The 24,206-nt window shown below is 47.3% G+C and overlaps 1 protein-coding gene across 1 annotated transcript in view; it reads left to right on the top strand.

The window, feature by feature from the left end:
• Positions 1 to 10,684: 10,684 nt before the first annotated feature.
• Positions 10,685 to 24,206, top strand: part of XPO6 (exportin 6) — a gene marked incomplete at its 3' end in the record, with an annotated part of 36,510 nt that continues 22,988 nt past the window's right edge. The window contains exons 1-6 of the mRNA XM_009993788.1: positions 10,685 to 10,770; positions 12,168 to 12,280; positions 15,163 to 15,360; positions 18,201 to 18,360; positions 20,353 to 20,430; positions 23,954 to 24,206. Of these exons, the coding sequence (XP_009992090.1) occupies positions 10,719 to 10,770; positions 12,168 to 12,280; positions 15,163 to 15,360; positions 18,201 to 18,360; positions 20,353 to 20,430; positions 23,954 to 24,206 (854 nt within the window). The remainder of the gene's footprint in view (positions 10,771 to 12,167; positions 12,281 to 15,162; positions 15,361 to 18,200; positions 18,361 to 20,352; positions 20,431 to 23,953) is intronic.

The raw sequence follows: 24,206 nt of genomic DNA, 5'->3' as shown, positions 1-24,206 counted from the left end.
TTCCCCAGTTCTGCAGAAAGAGCTGTGGAGCACAGGACAGTTTGGTGCATGGCTCGGCGGGGGGAAGTTCTGCCTTGGTGGTGGCATCTCTCTGTGGTGGCCCTGGGGGAAGGTTGAACCTGCTTGTTCCTTTTGGCAGAGGTAGAAGAAAGGGGAATCAGAGCTGACTTTGTCCCAGGCAGGCAGGGTTCAAGCGTGGCTGTTCAAGCTGCCTCCCACAGAATAAAAGCTTAATCTCTGAAAAAAATAGCTGGTTTAGTGATATGAGTGTCCATGGTACCTTTTAGGATCTCTTAACCATGGTCCATGTGCCATATTTCAAAGGCCATATTTCAAAGTTAAATGTGGTCTGCACTGTCTCCAGATGGACTAAAAGGTATTAAAGCAAAATTATGGAGTCTCAAGGTCTACTAAACAAGCTTAAGAATCAGCTTGATGGTGATCACAGCAATCTGGTGATGGATGAGTGGTGATTGTTGGGCTTATTTTAGGAGGAAAGCATTAAAATCTGGCATAAACTGCTGAGCTCACTCAGTGAGCCCTGGAAAGAGATGGCTCAGTGAACTGATACCTAAAAGCTCTGAGGAGTTTGTTTTGTTTGGATGTTTTAATGCACTTTATTAGGTGATGCCAGTTAGATCAGGGAGAAGGAACTGCTCTGATTGTTATTGTGGCTCTTAGTAGATGCTGAGATGTGCAAAATGAAAGAGATGCAGCTTTTATGTGTGTAGACTGATCCCTGGCTGGAGGATTGTGTCCTGAAATCCTTCCAAATCATGGAATCATGGAATGGTTTGGGTTGGAAGGGACCTTAAGGATCATCTAGATCCACCCCCCTGCATGGGCAGGGACACCTCCCACCAGCCCAGGTTGCTCCAAGCCCCATCCAACCTGCCCTTCAACACCTCCAGGGATGGGGCAGCCACAGCTTCCCTGGGCAACCTGGGCCAGGCTCTCACCACCCTGACAGGGAAGAATTTCCTCCTAATGCCCTTGATCAATCAGCAGATACTTCCCCTTAGTAACTAACTATATTTGTATTTGGGTCACTGCTGCATCCCAGGTGTTAACATGACAGTCTTCTACTTCTGGACCAAAAAATTAGGTGCTTTCCACCTTTGTTTTATCAAAATAAAAGGCTTAGAATACCATTTATAGAGGTAAAGTGTGGAGCAGTTGGCTTTTTCTCCTACTGATGGTGCTCAAGAAGTAGCTTCATCACCTGGACAGCCCCTGGGGCTTCTTACTGTGGTCAGAAATGGGGTGGGTGCTCCAGCCAGACCTTCCCTCCTCTGAAAAGTCAGGAGTGGTGCAGCTCCTCCAAACCTGATGTTCAAAGAGAGGTGTCTCTGTGGTAAAGCAACTTGTTTCCAGCCATACCCCCTACACACACTTGTGTGTGTCTCTTAGTGCTTTTTTTACCTCCTTTTCTATTTTTATATTTACAGGCTGAGAGCTTTGACTCCACCTGAAGTGGTTCAGTCTCTTCCAGCACCACCACCAGTTCCTTATTTATTTTTTTTGCCCTAATCTTCCCTGATCCCTCCCCTATATGGATCATGCCCAGTATGATACTTATTTTACCAGTTCCCAGCACTTTGCATTCAGACTCCAAATAATCTTCCCTTTGCTTCAGCACCCCCAAGTTTGTGGCTGGGTCTGCGAGTCTGGGTGTATTTTTAGCAGTTTGGCTTAATATTTTATTACAGCTCTAATTGCAGCATGAATTTCTTCCCCAGAGGGATTGTCAGGATTCCTTTTTGTCCCCTCTTCTGAGAAAGGAGCGTGCTCATCTGTTTTGTACACTGGCTTGTCAGGATGCCAAAGTCAGTATTAACTGCAGGGGTGCAGCTTTCTGGAGGAAAAAGGGGGGGGGGGTGTTTCTTCTTTATGAGAGGTAATTTTGTCTGAAAAATCTGTATTATGCTTGGGTGATACTCTCCTGCTTCAGTGGGTAAAAGACAACAGGTTTCTTCTGCATTGTGAGATTGCTTTCCTTTGGGATTGAGACTGGCTTCTTCCACTGAAGTTTGTCTCTCAGAATCATAGAATGGTTTGGGTTGGAGGGACATAAAAGCTCATCCAGTCCCACACCCCTGCATGGGCAGGGACACCTCCCACCAGCCCAGGCTGCTCCAAGCCCCATCCAACCTGCCCTTCAACACTGCCAGGGGTGGGGCAGCCACAGCTTCCCTGGGCAACCTGGGCCAGGCTCTCACCACCCTCACACCAAAGAATTCCCTCCTCATGTCCAACCTCAATCTCCCCTCTGCCAGTTTTCATCCATCCCCCCTTGTCCTCTCCCTCCCTGCCCTTGTCCCAAGTCCCTCCCCAGCTTTCCTGGAGCCCCTTCAGGCCCTGGAAGGTGCTCTAAGTTCTCCCTGGAGCCTTCTCTTCTCCAGGCTGAACACCCCAACTCTCCCAGCCTGGCTCCAGAGCAGAGCTGCTCCAGCCCTGGGATCATCTTTGTGACCTCCTCTGGACTTGCTCCAGGAGCTCCATGTCCTTCTAGTGTTGGGGGCTCCAGAACTGGACACAATTCTCAAGATTTCTAGGTCCTGAAGTGTAGTTCTTTGTGTTCCCACGTACTGTCTGTTGAAAACAGCAAAGCAAAGGCAAGTGCCTGGTGGAGCCCACGCTCCTGCTGGACTGGGCTGTGTCTGATTAAGAGTTACTGGCTTAGAAAGAATCGGGCTCAGACACTTGAGCCTGTTAGCCAAAGTTCAGCCTTCAAAGCTGAAGCCTGGTTAACTGAACCTGCCTGTGCAAGAAGATTTAAGACATAAGATCCCTCAGGTATTCAGCAAGGTGCCTGATGACCTGTGTAGCAGGCAGTGTTTACAGGTAAGATGATCTCCTTATCCTGTCCCAGGAATCAGATTATCACTGCTGGCTCTCCCGTGCCATGTTGAGCCTGTGGTCATTTTCAGTCCTTAGCTGATGCTTAAATAAAACACCTTGATTCCTGAAGTGCACTTGAGGTTTCTGAAGTGATGGGTTGTACAGGCAGAAGGGCCTGGTGCTGCTTCATCACAGCAGGGGGATGGAGGGCAGCACAAGACCTTTATTCCTCTGCCAGTTGCCTTGAGGTAGAACAGGAATTCATTACTTTCCTAGTACATTGATTCTTTTTTTTTTTAAGCCTTAAATTGTGCTATAACAGAAAGGAGTTTGCAAAAATCTGTCTCTCATTAGCGAGCTGCTAGAGTTGTGGGCCTTGAATGAGGCAGACACCAGGGTTGTGTCCTGCAGCCAGGAGATCTCTTGAAATGGCACCAGGAGCCTGAACTGTTCTCAGAGCACAGAGTGAAGCCGAGTCTGGTTTCGGTTCATTAAACCACAAAAACATCTCTGAAATGCAACAAGGAAACTGAGCCTAGAGGCTGAGCTTGTGCCTTGATACCATCTGCAGGCTCTGCTGCTGTCTCCTGATTTAAGAGCTCTGCAAGAGTTGGACTGATAAGGAGACCCTGGGAATAAGTGGGAAACCCCAGACTTCTAAAATGATCAGTTGGAAGTGATTAAGAGTAGTAAGTAACCCTGCCTTGGAGCTGCAGAGCTCTGCCTCTGTAGGGAACATTCATCCTTTCTAGAGGATGTTTGGGGGGTTGTGCAATTTTTTGTGTTATTTAAAAAAACACCTCATAATTCTGCTTTTGTTGCTAAAAATAATAGTGCCCTTCTTTCCTGAACTGCATCATCAAGTGACCCGAGGCTGTTCCAGGGGTTCACTGAAGTGGTGATAACATCAGTGCTGTGCTGGTGGCTGCAGAAAGGAAGGCTTTTGTGAGCCACACAAGCAGGCTTGAAATGACCTCCAATCTTTCTGAGAGTGTCATTGCTAATTTACGTGTTCATTATCATGTTGTGGTGGGGCTCAGACAGGGAGTGGCTCTGGAAGACAACCTGGTAATCCTTAAGTGACTAAATTGCTGCCTTAGTACACGTGCACTTTAGGGGGGTGTGTTATTAAATGAGTCTTGGCTGAGTTTCCTTCTAAGTGATCTGCAACAGGACTGAAAACAAAAAATAGAAGGAAGAAGATTCAGCAGCTCAATTGGAGTGGTTTCTGTTTGGATAATTGTGCTATGAAGAACAATGGTATAATTGTACAGTTAAACTGGAAGCAGAAGGCTCAGGATGGAATAGGATGATGGGACAGTGTGATTTAGCAAAGTGGTAAGTTCTTTTATACCAGCAGCTGCTGGTGTGTGTGCATGATTTTCCTCTTGTTCATCCTGAACCCCTGCACTGGCTTCTTGGGGGGATTATAGCAATTTCTGCTCTTCAAACAACAGGGTTTCATGCAGTGTGCTCTCCTGCTAGCCCTCCTGTCCTGGAGGAGTTGCCCATTGTGAGCGTGAGCTGGGAGGTGGAGCTGAGACTCATTTAGCAGAGCTGGGTAAAATGTGGTATGATCCAAACCTTGATAGGATAGCTGCAGGAGGAGGCTGAATTTGCAGGGCTGTGTTTCTTGCATGGGTGAGGTGGTGGGTAGGAAGGGGGTGTAGGAGCAGGCTCAAAAAATGAGGAAGACAGGGTTGTGCTGGAAAAATCACAGAATGGTTTGAGTTGGAAGGAACCTTAAAAACCATCTAGTTGCAACCCCCTGCATGGGCAGGGACACCTCCCACCAGCCCAGGTTGCTCCAAGCCCCATCCAACCTGCCCTTCAACACTGCCAGGGATGGGGCAGCCACAGCTTCCCTGGGCAACCTGGGCCAGGCTCTCACCACCCTCACAAAGAAGAATTTCCTCCTCATGTCCAACCTCAATCTCCCCTCTGCCAGTTTTCATCCATCCCCCTTGTCCTCTCCCTCCCTGCCCTTCTCCAGTCTGGAGAACCAGACACAGTTCTCCAGAGGGTCTCAGCAGAGCAGAGGGGACAATCCCCTCCCTGACCCTGTTCTCCATGTTGCTGGGGATGCAACCCAGGATAGGGTTGGTTTCTGGCCTCCAGCACATGGTGCTGGCTCATGTTGAGATTCTCCCTGGGTTGGTAGGTGAGAGCTGCAGTGTGCACACCTCTGGAAAGGGATGGAACAGGAGTGGGTGTCTGAATGGAAAGCACCATGGGGTACAGGGGCTGGTGAGCAGCAGCTCCCTAACAGAAAGGGACCCTGGCCTCTTTCTTTATAGAGCAGAGACGTTGCAGAGGGGTTTGGGGCTGTGATAAGGGCTTCTGGGGGTCAGCAGCTCAAGTGTTCTCCCTGCCACTGGAGGAGGGATTGCTAAGGTTCACCCTGTGTGCTGGAAAATCCATTCTTCCACGTCAGGAGAAGGTGTTCCAGGGCTTCCTGAAGGATAGTTGAAGTCACGCTGGTAACATTGCAGCTGCAATTAACATCCTACTAAAAAAAGCTTTGTAGTAGGGTTACCTTAATTGTGGAGTGGGAACCATTTCCAAAGACATTATGAAAGAATCAGCAGAAGTCTTCTTGCAGTCCTCATCAGCATGGGTTGCTGAATATAGACCAGTGCTTGTGTGATCAATACTCCTGAGCTGCTAATAACAAGCACTAAAAGATTAACAGCTTGGGGTTTTTTTTATGACAAAGCATTAAAGAAAAGCTTTTCCCTTAAAAAACAATCACCTTAGAGAAAGTGAAATGAAAGAAAAGGGTAGGAATTGAATTTGAATTGAAAGCCCTTGTGGACCAAGTGGAAATAGCTTTATAAAGATCTTTGATACCTTCCAGAATGAGCAGGTACTTTGGTAAGGGGTGGGGTTGTCTGTGGTTCTATGCAAACTGAAATTGGTGGTGTGTCTTTGTCCTGCTTTGAGCTTATTTCTTATAATTACTTACTTATCAAAGTCAATGTGCAGTGTCTAAATTGGATTAAAAAAATAATTCCTCTGTTATTCACTCGGGCTGGATGAGGAACTTGTCCTTCCAGAATGCTTTTAGTCACAGAAGTTGTTATGGATTCCTGGTCTAAGATACAAAGATTTTTATCTCTCTGGACTCTTCTTGAGGAGCAGTGAACTGGAGTTGGAACAGCCTAAAATTTAGTAAGTTGGCAGCTATTAGTGTATTTTTCCTTAATCAACAAAAATTAGTGAATGGCTCATACATCTTAGAATGCAAGAGAACAACAGCCCAGGGATCAGCTGGGACATCCAGGTTTTAGAGCCTCCTTTGGGTACTTTGGTGGATGGAGAAGGTCTTTTGGGTAGGTTTTTTGGCAGCATGATTTCTGTCACGAGAGGAAGGTGTAGACTTGGCTGCAAACCTGTGGCTTTTCTGGGTGTACCAGGAGGGTATTAAAGGTTGGAGTTCACAGATAAACTGGGTGAGTAAGCAGCTGGGGTTGATAACTGCTAATGAAACTCCCTTAGCAAACTTAATTAGGTGAAAATGGGGATGGGAGCTTGAGAGTTACTCTTTCCCACCCTGATTCACACCAAGTCATGCACGGATCAGGTGGGGCAATTCATTGTAGAATCATGGGATAGTTTGGGCTGGAAGGGACCTTCAAGATCATCCAGTCCCACCCTCTGCATGGGCAGGGACACCTCCCACCAGCCCAGGTTGCTCCAAGCCCCATCCAACCTGCCCTTCAACACTGCCAGGGATGGGGCAGCCACAGCTGCCCTGGGCAACCTGGGCCAGGCTCTCACCACCCTCACACCAAAGAATTTCCTCCTCATGTCCACCCTCAATCTCCCTCTGCCAGTTTTCATCCATCCCCCTTGTCCTCTCCCTCCCTGCCCTTGTCCCAAGCCCCTCCCCAGCTTTCCTGGAGCCCCTTCAGGCCCTGGAAGGTGCTCTAAGTTCTAATGGCCCTCTAAGGTGCAAATGGTATTTTACAACTTGAAAGTGATTGGGAAATATTTCTCTCCTAAGAGTTGAATATTTAGTGATGCCTCCTGAAGGTGAGGCAAGCTGCCAGCCCTCACCCAGAAGGTCTGTACTAAATTCTGCTGCTGATGGTCCAGACTTCATGACTTCCTTTGAAAAGCTTTAAAAATAAAATCTCTGGATGACCCAAATGGCTGAATTTCAGAGCAGACAGAAACTGGACTGAGAGCTGCTAATTCTAACTGCCCCTGGAGTCTGATCTTGTCCTGACCCTGCAGGACTGAAGCAGCCCCTCAATGTCCATGTGTTGCTGCTGAGGATCAGGATCCAGCAGCATTTCTCTTCCCAGATCCTGGTGATATTTTCCTGTTCTTTTCTTTAGTGCAGAGTAAACACCAAGCCCTAGAAGAAAGCAAACTGCATGTGAGTGATAGTGCTGTGGTGCAGCTGGAAATAGTGCAGACAGGTAGAGATGGGTATCACCAGATCATCTGCTTTCTGGGGTATCTTGATACAGGTCCAGTAAATGTCCTCTGCAGGTCTCCTGCAGCCTGTGGCCTCTTTATCTCACTGGCCTAGTTTTTGGAGCCTCTGCTTAAAAGGTGGGTGGTTCCTGCATGTTCCAGGATTCCTAATCTAAGGAATACCCCAAAGACATGTAGAACTAATATAGAGCTAATGTAGAACTCTGCCTTTTTCACAAAGAGCTGTGCTTGGTGTGGCCACCAGCTAGCACCCAGGAGAACCTGGGAGACTCTCTTCTTTGCAGGCTGGGTTTTGGTTGCTTCAGACAACTTGTGCTACTCCACCTTCCTTTGGCCAAACCTCCAGAATAGCCAGGAGAAGACAAACAGGAGAAGAAAACAACCTGAGAGGTCACGCTGTTTCTTTCTGCTCAAGCTGACCTTGGATTCTGGCCAACCTGGGCTTCTTAGATAAAATGCTGGTGTTGTGCACTCTGTTTTCTTTTCTTTTTTGCATTTGACATGTTGAATATTGTGGTGGTGGTGTTTTTGTATAAAATATTAAGCATGTTCCTGGGAGTAGGCTGGCTGTCATCTCCAAAGCCTCAGTGCTGAGGGAGTTTGAAGTCAGTGGAGGACATGGCAGATGTTCAAAATTTATGAGAACCCTGCAGTTTATTTCCCAAAGTAGGAAACAGATCTTCAATCTTGGGAAAAAAAAAACACAACAAAACCTCCTCTCCTAAAGGATTGAATTAATATCTGAAGATGATTGACCTTAGAGCACCTTCCAGTGCCTGAAGTGGCTCCAGGAAAACTGGGGAGGGACTTGGGACAAGGGCAGGGAGGGAGAGGACAAGGGGGAATGGATGAAAACTGGAAGAGGGGAGATTGAGGTTGGAGGTGAGGAGGAAATTCTTCAGTGTGAGGGTGGTGAGAGCCTGGCCCAGGTTGCCCAGGGAAGCTGTGGCTGCCCCATCCCTGGTAGTGTTGAAGGGCAGGTTGGATGGGGCTTGGAGCAACCTGGGCTGGTGGGAGGTGTCCCTGCCCATGCAGGGGCTTGGAACTAGATGGTCTTTAAGGTCCCTTCCAAACCAAACCATTCTGTGTTTGAGCCCTACTATGCCTGTGTGGATTGAGATGATTTTCATCTTGACCAGTAGAGGTTTGGGATGGGAGACCAGTGCTTGTTACAGAGGACTTTGCATCAGATTGATCTGCCCAATGTTTGAAATTTCTTCTTTGGGGGTTTGATATCAAACTGCTGGTGAGACTCATGTGTTGATCAACAGAGAATGACAGGGATTTACTAACATGTTGTGTATGTGGGTCTAGTTGGGAGCAGGTAGGCTATGGAGGAACTTGCAACAATGTGCAGAAAAAATAGATAGAAAAGGCAATGTGGGTATGTCCCAAGGTCATTAAGGACTCCACTTAATTCTTTTAGGCAAAGCTCTTACCCACAGTGTTGGTGTTGTCTGGAAGATGGTGACTGGCAGGAGGAGAGGAGGCTGTTCCTCAGTGGCTGGAGGGTCAGCTTGAAGGGGAAGGTCACAGTGCAAAGGGCCTGTTTGCAGAGACTGTGTAGAAATGGATTCAAAAGGTGATAATGGGTCCTTGATCTTGCTGAAGTTGGCAGTGAGGTGACCTGGGGTTATTTCAAGCCAGTTCCTCACTGACAATCTTTCTTGCTGAAATATTCGTTGCTTTCTAGAGCAGGTCTTTTAAAATAAAGGACAAGAGGAGGAAGAGGGAAAGGTAGGATGAAAATCAGAAGTCCTTGCTAAGTCATTGAAAATGCACAGTGTCCTGTGGAACATCCATGTCCAGGTGGTTGGAGAAGAGCTGAACTTGTCTTCCCACTCTGGTGTTGACTTGTTGGTTCTCCTGGGGGGTCCATCCAACCTCAGGCTGTTTGAGGAGGGTCTTCCACTGCTTGGCCCTGTGATGGTCCTTGGGGCAACTGCTCCACATGGAAATGGGAACTAGAAGCCCAAAGCATTTCTGCAAGTTGTCCCACTTGCTCTTCCCTTTGCAGGAGGCTGCCAAGCCTGGGTTTTGTTTCTCTTTTTCTTTCCTGAGGAAGAACTTTCAGTTTTCTTTAATCGTTGACTTTGTTTGCTGCTCAGAGGAAGGTCAGGGCCTGAATCTCACTGCATGAATTATTGATAGCATGTGTTGGAAACATTAGAAGAATGGCTAATGGCATAGTCTGGGCTCCAGCAGTCCTGTTCTCCACAGCCATCAGGCTTGGCCCATAAGGGAAGGGTGACACAGCTCGAGAGCCTGAGCTTGGTTGTGAACTTACTAGAACCAAATGATCCCAACTCCAGAGAGCTTCAAAGCTCTGGTAACCTTGCCCACAAGGCTGTATGCTCATGGTGAGGATTTCTTGAAGAATTTATGAACACTGGGCTATAACTGATGGATTGCAATTTTTAAAAAGCTCAATTTGGAGGGATTGGGGGTTGTTATTGAATAAAATTGCTGAATGTTTGTGTGTTGGGGTTGATCTGCTGGAGAGCAGATCCTGGGAGAAGGACCTCAGGGTCTGGTGGACAGCATGAGCCAACAATGTGCCCTTGTGGCCAATAGGCCACCCTGGGGAACATGAAGAACAGTGTGGCCAGTAGGTCAAGGAGGGTTTTCCTTCTGCTCTGCTCTGCCCTGGTGAGGCCCCATCTAGAGCACCATGTGCAGCTCTGGGCTCCCCAGTTCATGAAGGACAAGGAGCTGCTGGAGAGAGCCCAGCCCAGGGCCACAGAGATGCTGAGGGGCTGGAGCATCTGCCTGTGAGGAAAGGCTGGGAGAGCTGGGGCTGCTCAGCTGGAGAGGAGGAGGCTGAGGGGGGATTTGATCAGTGCTGGTCAATATCTCCAGGGGGTGGCAGGAGGGGGGACCAGACTCTTCCCAGGGTGCCCAGTGACAGGACAAGGGGCAATGGGCACAGGCTGGAGCACAGGAGGGTCAAGCTGAACATGAGGAACAACTTCTTTCCTGTGAGGGAGGCAGAGCCCTGGGACAGGCTGCCCAGAGAGGCTGGGGAGGCTCCTTCTCTGGAGACTTTCTAGACCTGTCTGGACATGTTCCTGTGGGATCTGCTGCAGGTCACCCTGCTCTGGTAGGGGGTTGGACTGGGTGATCTCTAGAGGTCCCTTCTGACCCTGATGACTCTGACTTTGCTTTTGAAGGTGCTGGATATTCCTTAATCTTCCCAGCTGTTATCACAGGAGCCCTGTTGGTGTCGGTGGCAGCAGCACCCAAACAAAGATGGGAACAGGTGCCAGGAGCCCTCAGTGCTGTAGTCATGATCTCTCAACATCTGAAAGCATCTTCATTTGAACTTCTCTTTGTGAGAATTACCTGACAAGGACAAGCTAACTTAACTCTTCCCATTTCCATGTCATTCCCAGGCATCTGAGGAGGCCTCTCTAAGGGCTTTGGAGAGTCTGATGACAGAGTTTTTCCACAACTGCACAACGAACGAGCGGAAACGCGAGATCGGTGAGTTCTTGCCCCTTCTAAAGGATGGTCCTCTTGGCTTTCTTCTGCCTCAGCAGAGGTGACGTGGCTATCTTAAACAAACAGCAGATGAAACTGCTTTATCTGATACCAAACTTGTGTCTTGGCCTCTCCTGCTTCTGTATGAACTTGAAATAAAGGCTTACGTAGTTGGGGTTGCAACAACCTCATGGCAGGTCCTACAGATAATCAACATGTTGGTAACTGCTGCTGTGAGTGTGGAGATGTAGGGTTTTTATCAAGTAAGTTGGTTAGGGTAGCAGGAGAATATGACCTCTCCTTCTGCCTGTACTTTGTTGGACTTCATGTCCTGGAAAATATCTCCCTCGAAAGCAGAAGATGTGTCATTTCACATGATCCGTGCCAGTGGGAATAAACTGAGGTTTCATTTTGGCAGGTGTTTCTAAAGATGTCCTTTTGAAAACTGGTAGGGTTTTATGGAAGTTCTAGGTGAGCTTCTTGGTTAATGGGTGTAAATAGGCTGGGTTTTTTATTCTCAATCCTCTCTTAACTTCAGTGCTAGAAGTATGATAATAATGAAAAATCTTTCCCAAAAATCTGGCAAAATAAAGAATAAACAACTAAGCAAGTGTTATCTTCTTCCCTTTGTGGAATCCTGCTGTGGAAAAGGCAAAATCCTTCAGCATCCCCTGTTTTCCTGCTCCAGTTATAAGAAATAAACTGGTTGATGAAGGTTGAAATTGGCCAGCCTATCAAACAGCCCTTGCAGCTGTTCCCTTTGCCACATTTGGTAGGTAGTCATTTGATGTGCCATGGCCAAATCTTCTACCTGAGTGTTCAGAGAGAGGGTTTTGATCTGCTGAACTACCCTCAAGCCAGTGGTTCTTGGAGCAATTGCATTAAAACAAGAGTGTTCTGTAATGCTGGGGGTGTTCTGAAGTATTCCTGGTCTTTCACAGGGACCTGCTATCCCAGTGTTTGGCTTTTAGAGATGATAGAACCATAGAATCCCAGACTGGGTTGGGTTGGATTGGACCTTAAAGATCATCTAGGTCCAACTCCCTGCATGGGCAGGGACACCTCCCAGTAGACCAGGTTGCTCAGAGCCCCATCCAGCCTGCCCTAATATAATTTTTGTGTGATTTGTTTTAATATTCAGCTCTTAGTCTGATACACTACTTCCTTCAAAGCTGTGTTCTAAAGTGATACACCTATTTTGTTTAAAGTTAGCCTGGTTTTGATACTTTAGAGGATGATTTAATTCCCCCACCCTTTCTCCAGGTTTTTTGACCCATTCTCTCAACGTGGTGTTTCCTTTATGATCACTGTGTTACTTTGACATTGCTATGGATTTATTTACAGCTTCAGGATTTTGATGTTGTTGGTTTTTTTTTAATTTTATTCATTCTTTCTTTTAGAGGAGCTTTTAAATAACTTTGCCCAGCAAATAGGAGCCTGGAGATTCTGCCTCTATTTTCTCTCAAGCACGAGGAATGACTATGTCATGATGTACAGTTTGACAGTGTTTGAGGTAAGCTGGGAGCTGCTGCCTGCTCAGTGCATTTTGGCTGCTGCAATTTTAGATGGCAATCAATTTGATTTGGAAAGGTTTGTCTATAAATGGCAGCCCTGTACAGTGGTAAAAGGAGGCTTTTACTGCTCTCTCCTAGAGAGGTTGCTTTAATGGCAGGCTGAGAGTAGGAAAATATGAATCTTTGTACACAAACAGGAGAATTAATTTCTTGGCATCTCTAAGTACAAATTACCTGCAGTTTCAGGGGCTGCTTGAGTTTTTTTGCATGATGCTTTTAAGAGCTTTATTGCTTTTCTCCTCTCTTTATGGTCAGAAAAAATCTGTGATTACCTGATAGAAGCTGCTGCAAACTTGAATGCTAAGAGGGAAGAGAAAAGTTGCTTTTATTTCTGACATCTCATGGTTGTGGTTGATGCTCTTGAAGGACATCCCACAAGCTTCTGTGCTAGTTGTAGAGGGAAAGTCTCTTTTAGAAGACCACATCCCATTTTGTATCTACTTATAAAAGAACAAAGTTATGGTGAAAAGCCTAAATATTGATTTGTGTATCTGCTGGAAGAAGCAAAAGTGTTCTGTGAACAGGTCTGCTTTACCAACTGATTCCTGAGTGACCAGTGCAGTGTTTTTCCCTGAGAATACTCTGGGGTTTGGTCAATGTCCCACCTCACCCTGGCTCTGTTTGTGTCCTTGGCTGTGTTGGCAGCCTGAACTGAGCTCCTAAATCACAGGGGTTTTATAGCCTTGGCTGTGAGGCCACTTTTTAGATAGAGCAAACAACTCTCTGCTTAAAAGTTGTGTTGTTTTGACAAACTATCCCAAACCATCCAGATTGTTTTGTTGACTTCTTCACTTACACTGCTCATTTTATTTATCTGAGGTGGCATAGGGAGTCTGGACTCAATCTGCAGGCTGCATCTTGGTTGCCATCCTCTTAAAAAGAGATAATCATGACAAATGGTCCAGGAGCTGTTGTTCCCTGCTCTGGGGATGCAGCAGCAGCCTGCAAAAATTAAACTGGTTTTCATGAAGAGGAGATGATGTTTAATCACTGAGCCCCTGCTTCTCTGAAGGGGTTTGGGGGGGAGTGATACTGGAAAAATCAGGACTAAACAGCACAAAGAAGTCATTGTCCAGGTGGAAGGTGAGGGACATGAGTCCATAGCTCAGCTGAGAGATTGGGATCTTTCCCTGGAGGAGCTTGAATTTCCAAAGTTAACTCCTGTGGTGCTGCACATTCAACTGGTCCTCACAGCCATGGTCTGTAACTTCAGTCTTCAACTGTGAGTTCTGAATGTCAGCACAAGTGTGTTTATAAACACTAGGAGCATTCCCAAAACTTCCTGAGAATGTTGTATTTTCTAGAATGTCTAGGAAGTTAAAATGGATCTGGGTTAAAAATCCTCATGGTCACCTTCCCTATGAACTGTTTTTACTTCCTGCTTTTGGAAAAGAAAACATCTTCCCAAAAAGCTTTCCACAGGTGGAGAAGCTGCCACTTCCAGGTCAAATGAGTAGAAGAAAGCCCAGCAGGCATTAAAGCATGAATATTAAAGCATCTTCCAGTTTTATTGGAGCTTCTGGAACTCTCTTTGGTTGGGTTATTGTTTTTAAGAAGTGTTTCTGGACCTTCTCTGTGAGGAATCCCCAAAAACAACCTCTTGGAGGCACTTAATGTATAAATATACCTCTGTACTGTGGATTGGATCTGCCTTGACCAGAAATAACCTCCCATTTTCAGCAGCAAACCCCTTTGCAGCACCTCCTGCTGATGGCTTCTCCAAGCTCCCTGCCTGCAGATGGGTGCAGACATTGCCTCAACCACAGGGCTCCTCACTAAGTTCTCCTGAGAGGCTCAGCTCCTAATGCTCCAGAGCCTCTAAATGGGATCATCATGTGGCAGGGAAGCAATTTGTGACTCTGCCTTATGGCTTTTGTCTGACTTGAAGTGGACTCAAAGCTTTCTGTTGAAGTGCTGCCTTGTCACTGCAGGCATTTCTCCCAGGGTGACCTGAAGCTTAGCTTCAGGAGACCTGGGTCACCTAAAGCCCACCTTGCTCCCCCTCTTGTTTTTGTCCTGCTTCATACGAGGCTTTTGCATCCCCCTTTAAAGGGGAAAACCCAAGTGTCCACAGTTAGCCTAGTGGAAATACTTTATAGACATGGCAACTAGTTCTGCTGGACCCAAACCCGGGTAACATGGTACCGTGCTGGTTGCTGTCACACTTAATGGAGATGATAGTGCATTCAAAGAGATTGGTAACAATTTCTGGGGCATTGAAAGCTATCTTTGGTAAAACTCTAATGTTGGAGGGCTTCTGCAAATCTGATACACCTGGTGGGAGGGTTTTTATTATAGGTCATCTCTATCCATGGCGTGGCTTCTAAGAGAAGTTCAGCAGCTGGAGCCATCGCTGTCTTCTGTTGCCAGAGCACCCCAGTAGGCAGTAAAGCTCCTTCCAAAGGAGCTCCTGCTGCAGGGTTTGCCCTCTTTGAACCTGCTCTTGTTCTGCACACACTCACCTCTACATGTTGAAGATGTTAGGGATGGTACTGGACTTACTGGGCAGTGAAAGCAGCTGATTTCAGCTCCTTGCCCAGGGAGCCTGTGTCAGAGCTCCAACAAAAGAGAAACATCTTGTTTAACCTGCTTGTTTCCTTAGCTACAGGGCTCCCAGCAGCAGGGAAGGTTGATCTACATCAAAAATAGGTGCTGAAATTTGTAACTGACCACCTTTGGTTGGTGAGAGACCTGGACAGATATAAAAGTTGTGTCCCATTCCCTGCCTGGGCATTGTGGCAGACACTGACCACCCTGGGGTGTTGGACTGGTCTAAGAATGTCTCAAATGAGCTCGTTTGTGAAGTTTGCTTCTTTTCCAGAACTTAATCAACAAGATGTGGCTTGGGGTCCCGTCTCAAGACAAAATGGAGATCAGGAGCTGCCTGCCCAAGCTCCTGCTGGCTCACCACAAAACTCTGCCTTACTTCATCAGGAACAAACTCTGCAAAGTCATTGTGGATATTGGTCGCCAAGACTGGCCCATGTTCTACCATGACTTCTTCACCAACATCTTGCAGGTGAGACATTTCTCAAGGGAAAACTTGGCTTTATTCACAAAGATGCATCATTTTGTTTCCTTCATCAGTGACTTCCCTTGATGAAGATTAAGTAATTCCATGGAAAACAAAGTTATTTCTGGAATTTCTTTACCTTTTATATTTGGTAGGTAACCCTTAGCTTCTCACCTGTTACTTTTCTTTCTAGTGTTGGAAGTATTTTGAGAAAGGAACAATGCTCTGTAGCATGTTGTCAACTGCACTTGGGATTTTAAATAATTAGGAGTAGTTGTTGAAAGTGTGAGGCTTTTCTGGGTGGTTCTTTAAAGAAAGTCAGTGCAACTCTGGATGCATCACTGGGTGATTATCAAAAGTGAGGATTCTGAATGACTGCTGGGGATTTTTGACCTAACAGCCAAAGATACCCTAAGATCTTTGGCACCTTGCGGTGTAAAGTCATTAGTGGAAGGTTGGGTTGTTTCACAGGGCTCTTGCAGGAAGACTAGAGGATGTCTTTGCAGATCCTGGCTGAGGCAGTGCCATTATATTGGCTGTAATTCAGTTATCTTTGTACCAAGGTCTTTGGATAAGGTGAGGGAGGGAGAGGACAAGGGAGGATGGATGAAAACTGGCAAAGGGGAGATTGAGGTTGGACATGAGGAGGGAATTCTTTGGTGTGAGGGTGGTGAGAGCCTGGCCCAGGTTGCCCGGGGAAGCTGTGGCTGCCCCATCCCTGGCAGTGTTGAAGGGCAGGTTGGATGGGGCTTGGAGCAGCCTGGGCTGGTGGGAGGTGTCCCTGCCCATGTAGGGGGTTGGATCTAGATGATCTTTAAGGTCCTTCCAACCAAAATCATTCCACAGTTTAATCTCCACATCCAAGCCTGAGCCAGGCTCACATCTCACTGCCACTGCAGCCCAGCCAGGCTGGTGCAAACCTCCTCTTTTGCTCAGAGTTCTTGGTTTCCAGCTCTCTTAGAATGGTTCATAACTGGCTTAAAGAAGCTGAGTGCAAACTGAAGTTTTCTGCTGATATAATTACATCATTTAAGTGCAGCTCTGCCCATAGACAAGCCATAAGGCAGTAAAAAAAAATCAAAGTCTCTCAATCTCAAGAGTTTATTTGTTAAGACAAATGGACCTAGCATTAATTTCAGAATTTAAAAAATGCCAGCTTGGCCTAGGGAGCTTGTTAGTGATGGGTATAATAGCTTTTCAGGTAGCTTTCTGTAATCAGGCAGCATGATGTGCTGCAATTTTTGCCTGAATTGTCAATTTGACTGTAAGTACTGAGACAACTGTCTGCACTTGCAGGTTTGGCATTTCATTTCATCTCCATCTGCAATTGAATTTCTGAGCTTCTCCTTGCTTTTCTAGCACTTTGGGTTATATTGGATGATTACAGAACCCACTTTGGGTATCTTTTTTTCCTTAAGGCTTTCTTTGTGAGCCCATCCATTTCTATAGCAGACACCTTCCAAAAATGCCCAGGAAAAGAGGAAGAAAACCACTAATACTGAAATTCAAGACCTCAGAGTAGCATGGGAGCAGAATGACTTGCTTTCAGAGTTGCAGATGAATCCTCTCTCAGGAATTTCTTCTGAGATATTTAGAATCAACTGATGGGTTCCTTCAGCATGAAATTGTATCCCAGTACTCTTCAGTAGTCCCTAAAATTTTGACTGGACCATTGGAGGAGCAAAGAAGAAAATTAATCTGGATTATTGTCATGATGCAAACCCAATAATTTGACCTAGGAAGTGCTGTTATTTTAGAGGTGTGAAATTTGTTTTAACATCACTGAAGTGCCTGGTATTGCTAAACTTCCTGCTAATGTCAGAAAATACTCAAAGAGATGCTCAGGTCTCTTTGCAACTTGCCAACAAGTTGTGTGTTCTGTTTAATTTTCTTTTTTGGCTGCCTCCTCCTGGGCCATCCTGCTTCTTTTCTGGAAGCCACATCCAGACAAAGAGGTTTTTAGATGGGCTTTTCCCCCCCACACACACATTCCACCAGACTGTGTAGCCTTAGCAGTGCTAACTCAGTGTGTCTGAGTTGAGGAGATGAGGACTGAGGTCAGTCCATAAATTACAGAATTTCTCACTTCAAGGGTTACTTGTGGTACCTGTGATTGGCCTTTTTCTCCAAGGACTAGCACATAAATGGTGTTGGGTGTTCCAGGTGAGGAGCAACATTGAATTTCAGCTGAAAAATAAATCCTTGGTCCCACCTGAACGTGGCTTTAATCTCCCAGTGGGGAATTAAGACACAAATAATTTTTTTTCTCTGTGCTGCACATTCTGTCCCTGGTGGAAGATGCTCTTTTTAGGGAAAATGTGCTTTCCAGTTTGAGATGTGGCCCAGGTGCAAGGAGGGGTGGTGTCCCTGAGCTGTGTGTCATCCCATACTTGGCTACAGCTCTTCCTATGGGAAGGGATGTGCTTTTTGATGGGGAACTGCTGGGCTGGTGGTGCAGGCTCCTGAGCTGAGCCCTGTTACGTGGTGCAACTGGTGCTGAGGCAATTCTGAGAAGTGATGGTGTCAGCAGAAGGCAGTAAACAGGAGGAACAAACTCTTAGTGGTAAACATGCTGGAACAGAGAACGTGTGCAATGACATGATGAAAGCTCTCTTGAAACCCCAAGGATTCCCATGGCACTTGAGCTGTTGCAACATCACAGCTGTTTCTGGGGAAATGGAATCTTTGCAGCTCTTTTCTCTCCACGTGCAGAGCTGCAGATTGTGGGAACTGATCCTCCCCCCGTTGGGAAGCGCTTGTGAGCTGCTCCTGGTGTTCCTGCCCCCCTGGCTCTGCAGGGTGGTGGGAGCATCATCCCATGTTGCATTCGTGTGTTCTCCCCTCAGTTAATCCAGTCTCCTGTCACCACTCCTCTGGGGCTGATCATGTTGAAAACGACTTCAGAAGAGCTGGCGTGTCCCCGGGAGGATCTCAGCGTGGCCCGGAAGGAAGAGCTTCGGAAGCTGCTCCTGGACCAGGTGCAGACAGTGCTGGGGCTCCTCACAGGTACGAGTTGCTGCACTTGGAGGGTGGAAATAGAGGTGAAACAGATGTCCCTCTTCAGCCTCCCTGAGCTGCCTGCAAGCTTGTTCCTCCTGGGTTGAGCAAAGCAACGTGTGGCTCTAGGAGGGTCAAGTTAACCGTACAGAAGAATTTCTTCACTCTGAGAGTGGCAGAGCCCTGGGACAGGCTGCCCAGGGAGGCTGTGGAGCCTCCTTCTCTGGAGACATTCCAAACCCAGCTGGATCCTGTAGGATCTGCTGTAGGTGACCCTGCTCTGGCAGGGGTTTGGACTAGGTGATCTCCAGAGATCCTTTCCAGCCCCACCACTCTGTGAGCAGTGTAGTGGCTGCTCCTGCAGCTTGAACACTCTACTCTTCCCCTTGGGCACTTGGGTCAGCTTACTAGGAAACAAGTTTGGGTAGCAGCTGGAAGGCTGCATATGTCCACCTTGTTATGGAGAGGGTTTGAGAGGGTCAGTGGAGTCCAGTCCAGCTGGGGTCAGTCACAAGTGGTGTTCTCAGGGCTCAGTGTTGGGACCCTTGATGTTTAACATATTTATTGATGATCCTGATAAGGACATAGAGTGTATCATCAGTAGGTTTGCAGATGACACCAAGTTAGGCAGAAGTGTTGATCTGCATGAAGACAGGGAGGCTCTACGGAGAGACTTGGATAGATTGGATCACTGGGCTAATGTCAAGGGTCTGGGCTTCAACAAGGCCAAGTGCCAGGTCCTGCACTTGGGCCACAACAACCCCAGGCAATGCTCCAGGCTCGGGGAAGTGTGGCTGGAAAGTGCCTGGCAGGAAAGGACCTGGGGGTTCTAATGACATGAGCCAGCAGTGAGCCCAGGTAGTCAAGAAGGCCAATGGCATCCTGGTTTGTATTAGAAATACTGTGACCAGCAGAAGTAAAGAGGTGATTGCCCCCCTGTGCTCAGCACTGGTGAGGCCACACCTGGAGTGTTGTGTCCAGTTTTGGGCACCTCAATTCAAGAGAGATCTTGAGGCACTGGAACAAGGACAGAGGAGGGCAAGGAAGCTGGTGAAGGGCCTAGAGAATCAATGTAATGAAGAACACTTGAAGGAGCTGGGAATGTTTAGTTTGAGGAAGAGGAGGCTGAGGGGAGACCTCATCAGTCTTTACAGCTACCTGAAAGGTGATTGTAGAGAGGTTGGTGCTGGTCTCTTCTCACAGGTGATTAGTGACAGAACAAGAGGGAAGGGCTTCAAGCTACACTAGGGCAGGTTTAGACTGGACATAAGGAACATTTTTTTCACAGCAAGAGTGGTCAGACACTGGCACAGGCTGCCCAGGGACGTGGTGGAATCACCATCCCTGGGTGTGTTTAAGGGTTGTTTGGATGTGGATGTGGTTTAGGGGAGAACTTTGTAGAGCAGGGATGATGGTTGGACTGGGTCATCCCAAGGGGCTTTTCCGACCTGAATAGTTCTGTGATTCTGTGATTAGGTGTATGAGCACTTGGTAATTTCTTTGGGCTCACTAAGGGAATCACAGAATCATTCTGGTTGGAAAAGACCTTGAAGATCATAGAGTCCAATCATAACCCAACTCTACCAATTCCAGTGCTAACCCATGTCCCTCAGCACCACATCTGCACAGCCTTGAAACCCCTCCGGGGATGGGGCTTCAACCACTTTCCTGGGCAGCCTGGGCCAGGGGTTAATGACTCCTTCAGGGAAGAAGTTTCTCCCAATATTCAATCTAAACCTGGCACAACTTGAGGCCATTTCCTCTTGTCCATACACTGGTTACATGGGAGAAGAGGCCAACCAACCCAACCCTACATTCCAGCCTCCTTTCAGGCAGTTGTAGGGAGGTGCTTCCTGTCTCCCTGGGTGCTAGAGAAGACAATGTTCCTCTTCAAAGCACTGAAGATGTGTTCTACCGAAGTTCTCTTGCTGTCTCCAGCATTTTTTGTTGGATCAATCTGTCTTTTACCAGGCTGTTCTGAAAAAAAATGTCTCTTGACAGGTATTTTGGAGAGCATCTGGGACAAACACAGTGTTACTGCTGCCACTCCACCACCATCCCCAACGTCAGGAGAAAGCGGTAAGGATAGCTAAAGCTACAAGATGATCGTTCCATGTACTTCAACTTGCAATATCAAGCACAGATCCTTCCTTAACTGTCTAACCTCTTGTAATAACCCTTTTCAAGAGCTTTTTGTAGGCCAGCAGGTCCTTCTTGTGCTGGGGACTCCAGAACTGGCCCCAGCCCTGCAAAGGGGTCTCCCCAGAGCAGAGGGGACAATCCCCTCCCTGGCCCTGCTGCCCACGCTGCTGGTGACACAGCCCAGGACAGGGTTGGTTTCTGGGCTCCAGCTCATGTTGAGCTTCTCATCCACCAGCACCCCCAGGTCCTTCTCCTCAGGGCTGCTCTCAATCCATCTATATTTGTGCCTGGGATTGCCCAACCCAGGTGCAGACCCTTGCACTTGCCCTTGTTGATCCTCCTGCAGTTTGCACCAGCCCCCTCTCCTGCCTGTCAGGGTCCCTTTGGACCCTTTGTGAATGACTCTTCTTTTTCTTGACTTTCTTTATTAACCAAAGGACCCTTGGTCTCTATTTGGTGATAGAAAGGGTGGAAAGGTTGACAGAGAGGAATCAGAGCAGTGATGGGGTTGCTAAGAGAAAACCTACAGGGGCTTCAAGTTGGGGGCAGTAAGTGACAGTCATGGCCTTTATTTGCAGGCAGAGATGAATGTGTGGTTGGAAGGTGAATTATGAGACAAACATGGATTTAATGAACCTCTACCATGAAGTTCTGGAGATACTGTTTCTCTCTCCTTACAATTTGTGAAGTCTGTAAGATGACCAAGTCTTTTTTCCCCATGTGTTGTTATATTTCAGTCTCACTTGTGCAGCAAAATATTCCTGCTCCCTGGTGACACTTCAGCTTTTTTATTGCTTAGTTGAAGGCCCCACCTTGTTCTCTTTACATTCACTTGAAATTCAGGGTGTTCCAAAAGGCAAAATAAGCTTCAGACTCCCTATAAATGTGGAAGATCTTCCATCAGAGCCAAAATCTCTTGGGAAACCTATCTTACTTTTTTTTTTTTGCCCAGGGAATCAGAGTGAAATGGTAACTTGCAAGTTTTTAAATAGCACCTGAAGACAATATTAAACGCATTTTATACCACTTAAGCAGAAGAACTCTGATAATGTCCTATATTGGGAAACATTTGAGTCATTGCAGCAGTACAGAATTTACTCAGCACTATTCTCCCATCTTCCAAATGTTGTCTTTGCATGATTTATGGCTCCTGACTTGGTGAATCCCTTCCCCAGGTATATTCACTCAGGGATGGTAAACAAATGAGGAAGGGAAATGTTTGCTGAGTATCATTCTGCACAGCTACCCTGATCCCAGCCCCTCCCCAAGAGTTTTCTCCTTGTGTGTGAAAATAGTTTATCCAGTGCATTTATCACCTGTTTGCAGGGACATAAAAGATGGTTTTAAATCCCTTAAACTCTGAGCTTCAGGAATTTAACTGGGTGCAAAGTCCTTGGACCAACTGCTGTGGGTTACAGGGACCTAACGTACCAGGTCTGGTGTTGCTGGGTTGAAAGATGAGGAGCTTTTGATTCTCATTTGATTTTGTGGAGCTTGCTGGACTGGACATGTGAAAGCAGCATGTCTGCTTCTGTAAAAACATGGTGCAGGCAGCTCTGGGGCTGCAGAATATGTGGATGTTGTCACAGAGGCTGCTTTGATAAGAAGACAAGGAGCAGGGTTGTCTTCATTCAGCACGATGCCTTTGGTTCATGGAGCAATGATAAGGTGTGACAGGGAGTTATGAATTCAGTCATGCAAGACATCAGTCTGGATGAAAAATGAAGGCTGAGGAGGAATCTGTTCTTCAGGCATGCTTGGGATTACTTTGAACAGAGCTCAGTAAATCATATCTGTTGCTTTCATATTCCTGGTGTGTCGGATCATTTCGCTTTCAAAACAAATTACTCTGATTTTTCTGGGGAGAACTTCAAGTCCTGTAACACAGTAAGTTTCTGAAGGTGAAGAGGTTATTTGTGCTCAAGGAAGCATGTTGAATAACCTGGGGAAGGTGAAGAGGTCTGTGGTCCTCACTGGTGGTGTCTGCTTGGATTTCCATGAAGCTTTCCAGAAGGCTTTCAGCTAAAAAAGCTTTTTGAGAAAGCAAAAGGCCACCAGGGATGAGTGGCCTTTAGGGTTGTTGAAAAATGAGTTAGAAGGTAGGAGGTAAAAGTGGAAATGGTCCTCTCTTGCCATGAGGTCACCTGTGGAGGCCAGCCTGGGACTTGCTCTTGGACTTAGTTGTTAGAGCTGTGGGAAGAGGGCTTGGTAAAGAACCAAGGAGCCTGGCTGGTGGCACTGAGATGGTCAGAACAGTGATAAGGAGGAGATAGGACTGAGGACTAGCAGGGGGATCTTGCACATCCCTGGGCAAACAGGAGGGGACACACAGTGCAAGTCAGTATGACCTGTATTTGGGCAGGGAGAGCAATACCCATCTCAGGCCAAACCCTGGGCAACAAGGTTCATCTCTGTCTGTGGGGGCTGCAGTTCTGGTTTTCTATCAACAGATGTGGAGTGGAAATGAAGCTTTGTAGAAAGGCAGCAGAGATGATAGAAGGGCTTCCATGTGACAAGAAAAGTAGTGTTCTTCATTCAGAGAAACTGTGAGTGCAATAGAAAGCTATTGAGTGACATTTAGAAAGCAAATCATGGAATGGTTTGGGATGGAAAGGACCTTCAAGATCATCTAGATCCAACCCCCTGCATGGGCAGGGACACCTCCCACCAGCCCAGGTTGCTCCAAGCCCCATCCAACCTGCCCTTCAACACTGCCAGGGATGGGGCAGCCACAGCTTCCCTGGGCAACCTGGGCCAGGCTCTCACCACCCTCACAGTGAAGAATTTGTTCCTATGGAAAGAGATTCTTTCTTTTCTCTGTTGAGGTTCAGGAGGTGGGAAATGAAACTGTCAGCTGACAGGCCCCAAACAAAGCCCATCATTACAGGATGGGTAGTTAAGCTGTGGAGCTCTGTCACAGGGTGTTGCAGATAATAAGGTGATGAGGCTTTAGTTGGAGGCTGGGTAAACTAATGAAAGATCCTGAGGGTGTGCAGAATTCTTCAGACCCCACCTGGCTCAGGAAGCCTTTGTAATGCAGGTGGAGGAACATGGTGGGTGCCTGCTGAGGGCTTTTGGTCACTGAGGAAAGGCACTGTGGTGGCTTTGGTGTGACTCAGGACCTCTGGCTGTCATGTGGAAGCAGCAGCAACCAAGGTTCAGTGTAACATAGATGTGCCAGGGAACTTGTGCAAGCTCCCAGCAAGGATGCTCCCCCTTGTGAGCAGAGGGACTTTCATCATAAACTCCTAAAATACCCCCCGTGGCGTCGCTGTTACCAGCTGAACACCAGCTGGGAAAACTCTGGGATACAAAGGCTGCTGGTTCATCTGACACATCTTTGCAGGGTGCTGAACAGCAGAGGCTCTGATGGCTTTTGCTTTAGGGCTGGGCCTGGCAGAAGCCCTGGTGGGAGGCACCTGCCCTGACTTGTGATGCAGCTTTGTTCCTTCTTTCCTAGGTGACCTGCTGAGTAGCCTGTTGCAGAGTCCCAGTGCGGCCAAACTATTAAACCAGCCAATCCCCATCCTTGATACAGAAAATGAATATATCTGTTCCCTGGCACTGGAGTGCCTGGCCCACCTCTTCAGCTGGATCCCTTTGTCCACCAGCATCACCCCCTCCCTCCTCACCACCATTTTCCACTTCGCCCGCTTCGGCTGCGACACCCGCGCGCGGAAGATGTCGGCGGGCCACGGCCGGCACCCCACACT

This window comes from Chaetura pelagica, unplaced genomic scaffold (genome assembly GCF_000747805.2).
Source record: "Chaetura pelagica isolate M959 unplaced genomic scaffold, ChaPel_1.0 scaffold223, whole genome shotgun sequence".
NCBI classification, from domain to species: domain Eukaryota; kingdom Metazoa; phylum Chordata; class Aves; order Apodiformes; family Apodidae; genus Chaetura; species Chaetura pelagica.
This window is presented reverse-complemented; position numbering and strand designations above follow the sequence as displayed.